The sequence below is a fragment of the Anarrhichthys ocellatus genome, unplaced genomic scaffold, assembly GCF_004355925.1.
Source record: "Anarrhichthys ocellatus isolate YVR2014 unplaced genomic scaffold, GSC_Weel_1.0 scaffold7, whole genome shotgun sequence".
NCBI lineage: Eukaryota > Metazoa > Chordata > Actinopteri > Perciformes > Anarhichadidae > Anarrhichthys > Anarrhichthys ocellatus.
The window spans coordinates 13,130,287-13,143,905 of record NW_022280037.1 but is presented as its reverse complement, the minus strand read 5'-3'; the positions used below and the strand labels follow the sequence as shown (position 1 = coordinate 13,143,905).

The window sequence follows — 13,619 nt, the reverse complement described above, 5'->3', positions numbered from 1 at the left end:
TGTGTGTGTGTGTGTGTGTGTGTGTGTGTTTATTAGAAATCGTGGACTACATCGAGCGTCTGCAGGTTTTGCGTGAGATCGTGAAGAAGTTTCCTTCCGTCAACTACCAGGTCTTTAAATACATCATCACACACCTCAACAGGTAAGACACACACACACTCTCACAGTCAGATACACACACACGCACACTCTCACACAAACACACACACTTACATACTCTCAGACACATGCACACACAGATGCACACACTCACACACACACACTCTCTGAGATACATGCATACACACACACTCAGATCCATGCACACATTCACACACACACTCAGATACATGCACACGCACGCACACACACTCACTCTCAGATACATGCACACTCACACTCTCACTCACACACACACTCTCAGAGACACACACACACACACTCTCCTAAACGCCTCGGCGCTCAAATGAACGTACGTCTGTGTTGACAGTGAACACATCGCAGCAGGAAGCTTTATTCAGAATCAGAAGCTGACACTCTGTAAACGACTCAGTTCTCAGAGTCTGGACCTTTTCTTTGTACATTTTTAGACGCCTTCACGTGCACTTTAATTATGACTGCATGTGGGATTATTCCTTCAGTCGCTCTTTTAAACATTCAGCATTCTGATGAGGCTTAATATCAGAGTAGGATGACGGACACAAGACGGAAATGTTCCTCTTGTTCCTCTTTAGTCTTCATTTCGTCCCGTTCACAGACATTTGTTTCTTAGATTGACTCTTTGTTTAAACCAGCGGCCCAAACGACAGAGACTGAGAGAGACAGAGAGAGCGAGAGAGAGAGAAAGAGAGAGAGAGAGAAAGAGAGAGACAGAGAGAGAGAAAGAGAGAGACTGAGAAAGAGAGATATTTTTTACCTGAAACCACCAAACCGTGAACCGTTTCTCCTCCTCAGGGTGAGCCAGCACAGTAAGACCACCCTGATGACGGCCGACAACCTGTCCATCTGCTTCTGGCCGACGCTGATGAGGCCCGACTTCGAGAACAAGGACACGCTGTCCTCCACCAAGCTGAACCAGGCCGTCATCGAGTCCTTCATCCTGCAGAGCGACTACTTCTTCCACGGCGGCGAGATGGCCGAGTGCTCCGGCAGCGAGGGCACGCCGCCGCCGCACTGCCACAGCATGGTGGAGGCTCTGCTGCAGCTGCCGCCGCCGCTGCAGCCGCAGCAGATCCAGCACACGCTGCACCACGACCCGCTCATCTAGGAGGTGGGGGGGAGGGAGAAAGGCATGCTGGCAAATACAACAAAAAAAGCCTAGGGGGTTGTTTTAACCCCGGAGGTCATCTCCAAACGGCGGTCTGCTCTTAGAATAAATAATGAAATAACCCGTCGGTGCAGCTGCTGTTTGGAGGTGAAGGAGCTTAGAGACACATCCACCGTTTGTTGGATTAATCTAATCTGTGAGATCGGCTCGTCCTGCGGAAATCCCGGATTAGAGAATTTACATTCGGACGTCACCTTTCTTTTGTTTTTTGGGAACTATTCTTTTGGATCCGACTGCCCCTTTCTTTGAGACTGAAATTAGTCGATGATGGAACTGATTTGATCGTTTAGCAGGGTCTGACTTGGATAAAGATCCCCCTCCTCCCTCTTTACCCTCATGATAGAGCACACTGGGGTCCTGAGCATAAGACCCTGTCCCCCTGAAAGACCCTGTCCCCCTTAAAACCCTGTCCCCCTGGTCCTGGTCTGAGACTACAGATAAGGGAAGTAAAAACTAAGAGTCCCCATGACTGCAACTCAAATACGGAAACACTTATTAGATGTTTGACTGACTCACTGACTGTTTTTTGACATTTCAGCAAAAGGAAACATTTCTTCTTCTTCTTCTTCTTCTTCTTCTTCTTCTTCTTCTGCTTCTTCTTCTTCTGTTGCCCTTTGACCCAGAAGGCGGTCAGTCGGAGGAGACGAGGAGAACGTGACGTCGTACGTCCTCACAGAAACATCACACATTGTGGATTATCTTTTAGACTCTGGGATGTTTGGGGGGGAGGGGGACAAGGACAAAATTAATCCTTCCCCCCCCCCCCCCATCAAAATGTACCCCCCCCCCCCCCCCCCCTTAAAGGACAGCACATGCACGGTTTGTGTCAAAGGTCCCACATGACGATTTTCATGTCTGTTTAAGTTGTTTTTTTCTAATATTTTGTTTGTTTTGTGATTTCTACCCACTTTATGTGTGTGTCTGTGTGTGTGTGTGTGTGTGTCTGTGTCTGTGTGAACTGACCTGAGGTCTGTTTTACAGCCAGTTTGTACCTTTCCTTCAGAGGGAAGTGGGGGATTCAGGAGGGAATAGAAACCGTGGACTCGACTAGAGACTCTTCACGACGTTCTCGTCTCTTTAAAACCACTTTGTCGCGATGCGTTCAGGGTCCAATCGGTTCGTAGTTTCGACGACTTCCTCTGTTTTTTGCGCTCCGTGGAAGAGACGCCTCCCTCTTCTTCATTTCCGTTTCTTTGGTCTGTTGGTTTGTTGGAAACTAAAAAAAATGTGCATGTCTCTGTTTTTTGCCACTTAGTGAGAAAAGAAAAGTTTAAAGTTTAAAGTAAAAAAAAAAATTAAACGCTTTGAAGCTGTAAAGGAGCTCGTGTTCAGATCTGCATCATTTTATCTGAATATGTTTTTGGGTTTAGAGGGAACATTTCCACTGAAAAGATCTTTTTCTATTATTTTCCGTCATGCAAGAAATTAACTCTTAATATCATATTTTTGGTTATATGTCGAATAGTTTTCCCTAAATACGGGAAATAAATATATATAAATATATATATATATATATAAATATATATATATATAAATGTATCAGCAGCAGAGGTTGCTGATGTAGTGAAATACCACCGGGTACTGGACTATACTCTGTCAGAAGCTATAATCATATTTCTCTGTGTTTCTGATGGTGTAACTGAAACCCATCGTGTGTGTGTGTCTGTGTGCGTGCGTGTGTGCGTGTGCGTGTGTGTGTGCGTGTGTGTGGGGCTCGTCGTAGAAGAGGAAATCCCTCGTCGCTTTCTTCATCGATAACAAAAAACAACAAAAGGTTTAAAGATAGTAACACCTCAAACTTCAGTTGTTTGTTGATCTCGTGTTTTTGTGGCGTTCCTTCGACGTTAAACGAGTATTAGAGTATTCACTCTCCTAGTATTCACTCTTCTAGTATTCACTCTTCTGTTATTCACTCTTCTGTTATTCACTCTTCTGTTCACCTGGATGAAAAATATTCGTAAGACGTTTAACGTGTTTCTCGTCTGAATAATATTTTCCTTTAAGTTTCCTGGAAAGAAGTTTATTTTCAGCGGTGGAAAGTTTAATATCGAGGTACTTCTACTTGTACCTGAGTACTTCCATCCGATGCTACTTACTATACTTTTACTCCACATTTCAGAGAGAAACAAACGTCTGAGCTGCTTGTAGTCGCTCCTACGTCTCTGTAGTATTTTTCTACATCGTAGTATTTCTACTCATAGTAAAGTATCTGAATACTTCCTCCAGCGCGTGTACTTCACAGAGGAAGTAGAGAGCGACACACTGCTAATCCATTTAATTCAGTTAGTTACTGTCATCACCCAGAGAGTCTTTTAAGCGGGTCACAGCTGAACGTGTCTGGAATATAAAAGAATAAAGTTTTTATTCGTAGATGAGCAAAGAATGAATATTTATTTGTATTTAATTGCAAAATTTATTTTTAATTAGCACCAAATGACACACTTATTCCCAGTTAATGTTCTTATTATATAAATTATTTTATTGACAGTTGTGGTGTTTATATTAATGCTACTTTAAGTCTTTATACACAATAATCTGTTTATACCCAGAATGCATTGCTCTGCTCTGCGGACGGTTAAAACTCAGCCGGTTTATTTTCCTGTGATCGGCAAAGTGTCTCGATGAAGCGACGAGGGATGAATCCCATTATGGAGCCGGGGTGTGTCCCATTTCAGACAGTGTCTCCTCAAACCAGTCAGCTGTTTCCTGATCAGCTGATATTTGTAGCCGGATGACATCGCGAGGCAATTTAAGCTTTTCCTTTTCAGTTTTTTGGCAAATTTTGCCAATGTTTCTCTATTTTAACGAACTAGTTTAATTTTTAAAAACATTATTCATCTTCTCACGATTGCTGAAACACTTTAAATATTTTTTACTGTTTATTTTAATAATAAAATAAAAATTAATAATGCAATTTATTAAGCAGCAATGCCAGAAGTTCGGCTCCAGCTCAACAATTTAATTCTTTATTCTTCTAAATTTATTATTTTGAAGTTTTGGATTGTTGATCGGACAAAATAAGATATTTGAAGACTTTTAATTTGCTCAATCAAAACTTAATCAACAGATTAAACAATGATGGAAATAATTATTCCTGAAATTAAAAGATTTAAAAATAATCATAACAGCGTGAGAGGACACAAAGTTGAAAGAGTAGAAAAGGAATCAAGCCAACGTAGATTCTTTGTTTTTTTATTTTTAATTTGAGTGAAAAGGTCGAGCTGAAGAGAAATGGAACGGAGCCAGAAGTGAGACGTTAGAAGGACACTTTGAAGGAGACACGTGTCTGGAATGGGACGCGCCGCAGACGGACGAGAGACTTTGTTCTCCTTAAAGGTGTGAGTGAGACGAGCAGAGTGTGTTGGAGGGGACAAACATTCAGAATGGAACGCGGCCAACAATACAACAGTTTCAGGTTTAATGAGAGCGTCCTGATCCACAAGCTCAAGGTTTGTGTGCGTGTGTGTGTGTGTGTGTGTGTGGGGGGGGGGGTAATAATAAAGATGAAGCTGTTCGTCTGTAGTATTCTCATCAATCAGTCAACTCTTTATCTTTTATCATTCTGTCGATCTGCTCTCAGTCACCCCGGTGTACAAACCATCTGACTCTTAACGTCATCGCTGTGTATTATAGTAAATAAAATGATTTTCAGAAATGAAACAAACTCTAAAATTCTGTTTTCTCTCCATAATGTTTCCAAAATAAAGTTTCTTTTTTTCCAAAATCTGCTGTGAATATGTATCATTTGAATCTTCCTTGAGCTGAATTTTACGGGTGTATAACCTTTATAAATACACCTTCCGTTGGTTTTTATATTTAACTGTAAGAGGTTCTCAGGTAGTACTGTTTGAAGTAGTAGTAATATTGAGATATATACTTTATTATTTAACTCATTCAGCACAAACAAACTAAACCTGTGTAGTAAAAACAACTGAGGCAAGAGAAAGCAAATAAAAATAATAATAATCACTAAAGGAGCAGAACCTATTGAAACAATACTCAATTTAAAGAAAAGCATTCAAATGTACACTATGGTGGTACATGTACCTACTTATGTAGAATATTTGTGGTACTTTATACTTACTTCACTACATATCAGTAGTATAATATAGTACTTTTTACTTCTCTGTTTATTGAGCAGCTATAGTTACTGGTTACTTTTCAGATTAAGGTTTTATGTTCTCATTATACTCCGTTAGTCTCTCGACCCCTCAGATCAGTCCTGTGGCCCTTCAGAGGGGCCCGACCCCCAGGTTGAGCTGTACCGTAGTAATAAAAAGTAGAAAACAAGGATTCATAGTTATGAGATATCGATGATATTGATTATAGTGTCAATAGGAGTTGTGAGTGGTTTTGTGTTTCAGGAGAAGGTAAAGTGCTCCACCTCGTGGTCAAAAGATGAACTGCACCACACAATAAAGAAGCCATGGCGTCTTAATTTGAGGATAAAATGAAGATTCAGGAGTTAAAACTGTAAATAAAAGTTGAGTTAAACTGTCATCAAATCAGTAGAGTCAGCTGTTTTTTTCTCTGCAGCTTTCTATACATTACTCCTGTAATTTGGCTGATTTTACACATTTCCAACAAATGAACGCTGGTGGAGTCAGTAGAAGTATTAATACTACAGTGTAGACACTGTTACAGTAAACATCCTGCATTCAAAATTGTACTGTAGTAAAAGCACAAAAGTATCATCAAAATATACTTAAAGTACAGAATGATAATCATTTTATTCGATTATACTATTTGTATTAATGTGCACATACACGTATGTAACTCTCATGTATACCTCATCTTAACCTTTAATAATACATCATAATTGACAAATCTAGTGGAGCAAAAAGTACAATATTAGCCTCTGGATTATAGAATGTAGAAGTATCACATTAATAACACTCAAGTAAAGTAAATGTACTTCTGAATACTGAATATTTATAGTAGAAACACATAAAATAACATTAATCCCTGTAGACCATCTCCATATTTATTTTAAAGTTTCTTAATTTCTCACTGCTCCGTAGACGCCCTCTTTATTATTGTGCTGTTAGATGATGGAGGTGGATTAAAACTTTAATTATGAAGTATTGTTGGCAAATACTTAACTTTGTCATAATCTTTGAGGTTCGTATATTTGCAGATAAAAGAGTAAAGAAAAGATGATTTTATGAACGTTAAAGGTTAAAGCTTTGTCCCACAACTCAGAAAGCATTTTTCATTATGTCACCTAAACTTTACACAGAGTAATACAAATATACGTATATATATTTTTAGCGGTTTTAATTCTCTTATAAATAACAGCCTGATGACAAACTTTATTTATCTTGGACTCGCACTTTTCTTAACAAGGTTACAAAGTGTAATTTCTCCGTCACCCCGCCCACCTGCTCAGTCCGCTGTCGCGAGCTTCAGGCCTACTACCTTTGTGTCTGGTTTTATTTTTTACTTGAAGTTGAGAACCTAAAAACACAATTTTTACTTTTAAAAACATTATAATAGAATAAAGAAGTGTGTGGGCCAGAGAGAAACATGGCTGTAGGTGGAACTCAAGATGAGAACGGACCAAAACACGGTAACTTCCAATTCATCTATTCTATATGAAAAAAAGTTTTAATTAATTTCGTCCGCTATATTTAATTGATTAACCTAATTACCGCTAACTACCGTAGTTAACTAACGTTAGTTAAATGAGCCAAATCGTCATATCCGGTTGCTAAATTACCGTTTTTCTACACGTCAGTAACGGTCAGTGTGAAATAATCACAAGTGGAGGAAGTATTCAGATGTTTTACTTAAGTACATGTACTAATATCACACTATAGAAAGACTTGGAACAAGTAAAAGTCCTGAATTAAACCGCCTAATCACCGTAATGACGGTGTGTCTGTCTAAAGGGCTCGACTCACTGAGACAGGTCGGTATTAATGAGATTAGTTCCGCCTGTGTTCGTGGTGGAAACGCACACAGAACTGTTGTTACTGTTGAGTCTGTCAGCAGATGGCGCTGTGGTTTAGTTTAGAAAGAGAGAAACTTTATATAGTCTAGTACTAGTACTAGTGTGGTATTAGTAGTACTAGTGTGGTATTAGTATTTCACTAAAGTAAATGATCTGAATACTTCTACTGTCACAGCAAGTGCTGTAAAATCTGACCAAACCACATTCACGCTGTCACCATGAAGCACCATGTTTTTGACTGAAAAATAATATCCGAAGATGTTATTTTCTTTGTTTTGATTGTTGCGTATTTAGTGATGAACATATAAATAATAATACATTTTTTATTTTTTAAATAAATATTTAAAACCAGAATTCAAGGGGTGATAAGTCTGCACAAAAGGAAAAGCAAGGAAGCTAAATAAGTGATGTGTTAAGGAAATTATAATACACACACCACTGTATAGATTTATAGATTTATTTTGTATAATAATATTAAGGATGTGAATGATTTCATAGATGATTTATAACTCAAGCAGTTGAACAATGTCTCCACATTCTGCCAAATAATGAATTAATGTAACTGAATGAACTATAAGATGTGAACTGTACATGTTAATCAGTTCTCTTTGAGCTTCTTGTAGAGTCTGATGTTGGTCTGCCGTCTTTTTATTCTGCTGTAAATGTTCTCAAAATATATTTAGTGGAGTTGAGATCAAACTGCACATCAATATCTACATATTTGTTTGTTTACTTAATAATTATGAAAGTGTTTCCTTCGTTTTCTGAATCGTCCTTTAATATCTGAGTTTTATTGGAAATTTCACACGATTCAAATGTTTCTATTTATATATAAGTGTAATACATTTAGTTTGTGATGCATTTTTAAAAGTGTCAAAAGTTGGACAAAAGTAGGATGTCATAATGCATTGTGGGTGGACGTATTTGCACGTAACACAATTATCATTTTCACTGGATATTCTTCACATTCACATCATTCTTTCCTTCTAGATTAAAAGATGCAAATAAATAGCTTTTGTTCTCTCTTGTTTCTCCTGCAGCTTCTTCTTCTTCTTCTTCTTCTTCTTCTTCTTCTTCTTCTTCTGCACTTCCAGGAGTCACCAGTTGGTGGCGTCAATGACTTCCTGTCGTCTCTGTGCAGCATTTTTTTTCCTCCCCCGGCACAGAAAAAGAGAGAGCAGCTGCTTCTCACCACCGAAGCCTTTGCTCTGTCATCCCCCCCTCCCCCCCTCCCCCTCCTCCTCCCAGAGGAAGGGGAGCACCACACCCTGTCAGCCAATCAGAGCTCAGCTCCACCTTCTCCATCACATCATCTCAGTTTCCAAGGTAACAGGGCAACCCTCTCCCCCCCTCTCAGTTTCCATACTGAAAGGTGCCGCATCATCATCACCATCACCCTCCCATCCGTCCATCGCACCGTCCCACACTGAGCTGGTGGCTACGTTAGCGTTAGCTTTCCTCTCTGTAAGCACCATCTCTCTCTCTCTCGCTCTCTCGCTCTCTGCAGTGGGATTGCCACAACATCAAAAGCGCCTCCCTCCTCTCTCTGTCCCCCCCTCCCTCGTCTCTCTCTCTCTGCATCCTCCCAACATCCGACACTCAGGAAGAGAAGAAGGGAACGAGATGGACTGAACATAATAACAAGAAGAAGAAGAAGAGGAAGAAGAGATGTGGTACGTACAGCTGAATCTGCTCTCTGTCACCTCCCTCCTGTGTTGTGTGTATATGAAAGAGGAAAGTGTGTGTGTTCGTGTGTGTGTGTGTGTGTGTGTGTTAAACCTAATCCTGCATGGAATGCAGATTTAATGAGCCGTCTGAAGCTAACGCCGACAGAATGATGCGAGTAAAGAGCAGAAGCAGAGGGAGGTGACTCCCAGTGTGTCTCTGAGCTTTTGTTATGGAGGCCTGCTCTGCAGAAGAGCTCGCTCTGCCTGCTGCATACAGAGAGAGGCCAACACCTCTCCCTGCTCCCTGCTCCCAGCCTGCTGCCCGGCTGCACACTGGTTCACCTGGTTTAAGAGTCTTTCATTGGGTTAAAAACCTCGTGCATGTGAAGCAAATCCTACTTATTTTTTTTACTGTTTCTGAACCTGATCTCAGCTTTTTAAAGTTTAAACTTTGAGGAATGAGCGCAGCGTTAATTTCTTATATTCTTAATTCACAAATGTGTTGTTCGACCGCGTCTAAAGGTAACACTTGAAGGTGAACAGTGTTCTGTTTACAGTCATTGTATTCATGTAGATAACGCAGCTTTCACACAGTTCCATCATGGCGTGTTTGTTCAGACATCAAGTGACGGAATCAGTTGTGTGAACACGGTGAACTCCAGTGATTAAAGTCGAGACGTACTGACTGTCCAGTACACCTTTTCACCGTCGGACCTTTCTAACTGGTCAACGTGGTTTCTTTAGTGATGACTCGGGGACTTTAGCTCAGCACGACCAAAGGGAAGTCGTTCTACGATTTAAAGTATAATTCTGTTCTGAGATATCTCCGTCCACACTACAACGCAATAACGACTCACCGGGCCTGTAGGTGGCAATAAAGGCTCCGTCAACAACACGTCAAATACCACAGAAGAAGATTGTGAGCATGCTCAGTGAGCTTTATTACCTTTGGCAGAGTTTATTTGTTTCTTGGTGTTGAAGTATAAAACGATGGTTATTGGGAGTCTCGTTGCACATAATATTCAGACATCTCAGCGGCCTTTTGGGAACAGCATCGTGTCGAGGAAGACTCTGAGGAGGTGAGGAAGACTCTGAGGAGGTGAGGAGATGGGCCTGTAGGAAATTACGTCATCGTTACCCTGACACATGTCCACACAGATACTGGCAGTAATATCCCTTTTTGTGACCTAAAACTCTGTTCGCGTGTGGACGAAGGGGCCAAAACGTAGATGAAACTATCCGTTTAAATAGATATCTGTATGCGAGGAAGGAAAGAAGGATGTGGGGAGAGAAACAAGGAGTTGGGAGGGAAAGAAGGACTTAGGGAAGTTAAGAAGGATGTAAGGAAGGGAAACTAATGTGGGGACAGAAATAATACCGTAGTGAGGACAGAGAGAAAGATATCTCTAGGGGCATGAAGGATGTAGAGAAGGAAAGAAGGACATAGGGAAGGGTGTAAGGAAAGAGTAAACTGGCCTTAATGTTTATGTGATGTTTCATGTTCTCCTGCTGTGACTGGCAGAAATGTCTGCTTTGAAACAATCAGACACGTTGAAAAGAAAAGAGATTTAGTTTAAGTTTTATTTTATTTTGAAGTAACACCTGAAATGTTTGCTCAGCTGCTTCCCGTTTGTGTTTTTACCACAAATCCTCCCCTGTTGATTGAGACTCGTCCTCATGTAAAGCCTCAGCGTCATTGTTCTCTGATTAATTGCCGTGAAGTGAAGTCATGATGTGATCTTTCTGTCCCTTTGACTCCATCGAGTCACTGCATGACGATGCTCTCCTTTCCTGAAGTTAATCATTTATCCTTCTCGTCTCCTTCCCAACATTTAAAAGCTCTGTGTTGTGCAGATTCATTTAAGGTATTTAAAGTTCAAAGTCTTGAGGAACCAGTGAGGAGTTTAGTCTTAAAATTTATTTCTCATGTCGTCTCCTGAAGTGATCGTCCCCGAGGATTTCCTTCCTCCTTGTTTCCTTGCCTCTTGGAGGTGACTTAGAGGAAGCAAGGAAAGGAAGTGAAAAAGGAGGTGAATGACAGTAAGGAATGTAAGGAAGCATTAATGGACGTCCCAGACGGCTACGTAGTGATGTTTATTTGGAAAGCTGCAGCTTGTATTATGATGTATTTTCAGCATGACGTCATAGAACCACAACAGACACGTTTAAGAAGCATCTTTATCAACGTTTCCTTTGATACTCTTTTATATTCAGAGATAAATGTGGAGGAAGTTGTTATGTGAAGTGTCCTCAGATGGACCTGGAGTCAGAGACACTTCCTGTCAGGTGGCTCTTATGTTTCCTTAAAGGATGTGACTCTCATCGCTTCCCTCAGTTGGTCAGTTACTGACCAACTGGTACAAATATGCTCCCAGTTTAACAGGACAGAGGGAAGGAAAGAAGGATGTAGGGAAGGAAAGAAGGATGTGGAGAAGGGAAGAATGAAATGGGGGAGGAATTGGCGAAGGAAATAAGGGTGTAGGGAAGAGAAGGATACAGGGAAGGAAAGAAGGATGCATGGAAGGGTAGCATATAAAAGGATGTGGGGAAGGGAAGAAGGATATAGGAAAGGAAAGAAGGATGGAGGGGAAGGAAAGGAGGATATGGCCAAGGAAAGGAGGATGTTGGGAAGGGAAGAAGGACATAAGGAAAGAAAGACAAATGTGTGGACAGAAAGAAGGACGTAGGGAGAGAAACAAGGAGTTGGGAGGGAAAGAAGGACTTAGGGAAGTTAAGAAGGATGTAAGGAAAAAGAAACGAATGTAGGGACGAAAAGAACGCCGTAGTGAGGACAGAAAGAAAGACATCGGCAGGGCAAGAAGGATGTAGGGAAGGAAAGAAGGACATAGGGAGGGAGAGAAAGATATGAGGAAAGAGTGACAAACGTAGGAGAGGAAATAAGGACATAGAGACTGACAGAAGGACATAAGATCTTAAAGAAGAACACAGGGCCGGCAGGAAGGACGTAGAGAAGAAAAATAAGATGTGGTTCAGGAAACAAGGACTTAGGGAGGGCAAGTAGGATGTAAGGAAAGAGACACAAATGTAGGGAAGGAAAGAAGGACGTAGAGAAGAAAAAGAGGATTTGGGGGAGAAAAGAAGGACATAGGGAGGGCAAGAAGGATGTAGGGAAGGAAACAAGGACCTAAGAAAGAAGAAGATGACGACAAGTGTTTCAAAGGGGAATACGTTGATGACATCATTAACATGGTGACTATGAAGAGCAGCAAGTTGTTTCCGGTCAGTATGAGGTCATCACGGCCCAGATCACTGTCTGCATCGTCCCCAGGAAGTGATGTCACTCTCTCACACAGAGCGTAGACGTCTCCTGTTCCAGACGTTCATGGGATCGAAGCCTCACCGACACAAAGAAACACGACTTCAGTGAACGAAGTGATGCTCGGGGAGTTTTAGCTGATTTTAAATATGATTTGAGTCTTTTGGTTGTTGGTAGATTAACTAGTGTGTGTGTGTGTGTGTGTGTGTGTGTGTGTGTGTGTGTGTGTGTGTTAGCGGTGTTGAAGGATTCAATCTCTTCTCATTGTTCACATTAAGATTATTTTGAACATGTTTGATTTGATGGCTGAAGTCGGATCGTTGACGTCTCTGTGTGTGTGTGAGCAGGATTCACTCTCATTCTAACATATTATCCGGCTAATGGAGCTGCATTGATGTGTGTTTGTTTAATGAATGCATATTAAGTCTCAGGTCTTTATGGCACCAGAGACCACTATCAACAAAGTGTGGACATTCAAAACGTCTTATTCTGACGAGACGACCTCGCCCGTGTTGATTTTAGGAACTGATCTGAATACAGCCGATGAAACGGGACCGGATGATTGGCTTTAGTGCAGGAGAGTCGGTCCGCACTAGAACCAGGTCTTTAAACCTGCAGCTTTCAAGCTAAGACGTAACTTCTCCTGCACACTCTGGACCCACCTGCTTAGATCTGCACTTTTTCCATTCTTAGTTTCTATTTTTTTGCATTTTCAGCAGTTTATATTTCTAAAGAAAGCTGTTTTCTTGCTGACTCGCCCCTAGATCTTAATGTGTAACCTCCAGCTCTTGTTCCCTTCGTCTCCTGCCTCCTCTTTCCTAATTTAGAGATGGTTGAGAGTAAGGAGTGAGACTGGAGCAGCTCCTCCCAGTGATCCCTCAGGATCGTCTGTAATCAGCCAGCGGCTATCGTGTTTACTGACTGTCAAGTTCATTCGTGAAGCGCTCGGTAAACATATCTGGAGGCGTTTGAGACTAAAATGCTTCATTATTTTCCTGCCAGACGAGTCAGAATTCTTTCTGTTAAATTTGTTATTTTTTGCAGAGTGGTTCATATCTATATTTGTTTTTCGTAGCCAGTATGTGGCTGATTCTAACAATTTGCTTTATTTAAACAAGAATCTCCTCTTGAGCAAAGTCTGTACTTGTTCTCTTGTTTACTGACATCCCTCAGTCACGATGCCGATGTTTTCTTTCTACTCGCTGTGACAGAAGTGTAGCGCGAGCAGGTCTGTTTGTGTGCAATGTTCAGAACCAGAGCTCATTTCACTGTTTCAGCTGACCTGGTGAAGTGCATGCTGGTCCGCTCTGTAGCCTCCCTGCAGAGACGACGCCCTGCTTCTCCAGCGTTAGTGTCAGACGGCAACCTCTGGTTCTGCCGAGTGAAGTCAAAGCTTCATGTGTTAAAGCTGCATTC

General features: G+C 41.2%; 2 protein-coding genes across 2 annotated transcripts in view; both read left to right on the top strand.

Annotated features, from left to right (window-relative positions):
• arhgap5 (Rho GTPase activating protein 5) overlaps positions 1-1,616 on the top strand; it is a 39,371-nt gene extending 37,755 nt beyond the window's left edge. Inside the window, exons 6-7 of the mRNA XM_031847134.1 lie at positions 37-142; positions 934-1,616. Coding sequence (XP_031702994.1) covers positions 37-142; positions 934-1,246 — 419 coding nt within the window. The 3' untranslated portion in view covers positions 1,247-1,616. The remainder of the gene's footprint in view (positions 1-36; positions 143-933) is intronic.
• Positions 1,617-8,599: 6,983 nt separating this feature from the next.
• LOC116383691 (A-kinase anchor protein 6-like) overlaps positions 8,600-13,619 on the top strand; it is a 35,227-nt gene continuing 30,207 nt past the window's right edge. Inside the window, exon 1 of the mRNA XM_031847716.1 lies at positions 8,600-8,932. The gene's annotated coding sequence lies outside the window, so the exon portion shown is untranslated. The remainder of the gene's footprint in view (positions 8,933-13,619) is intronic.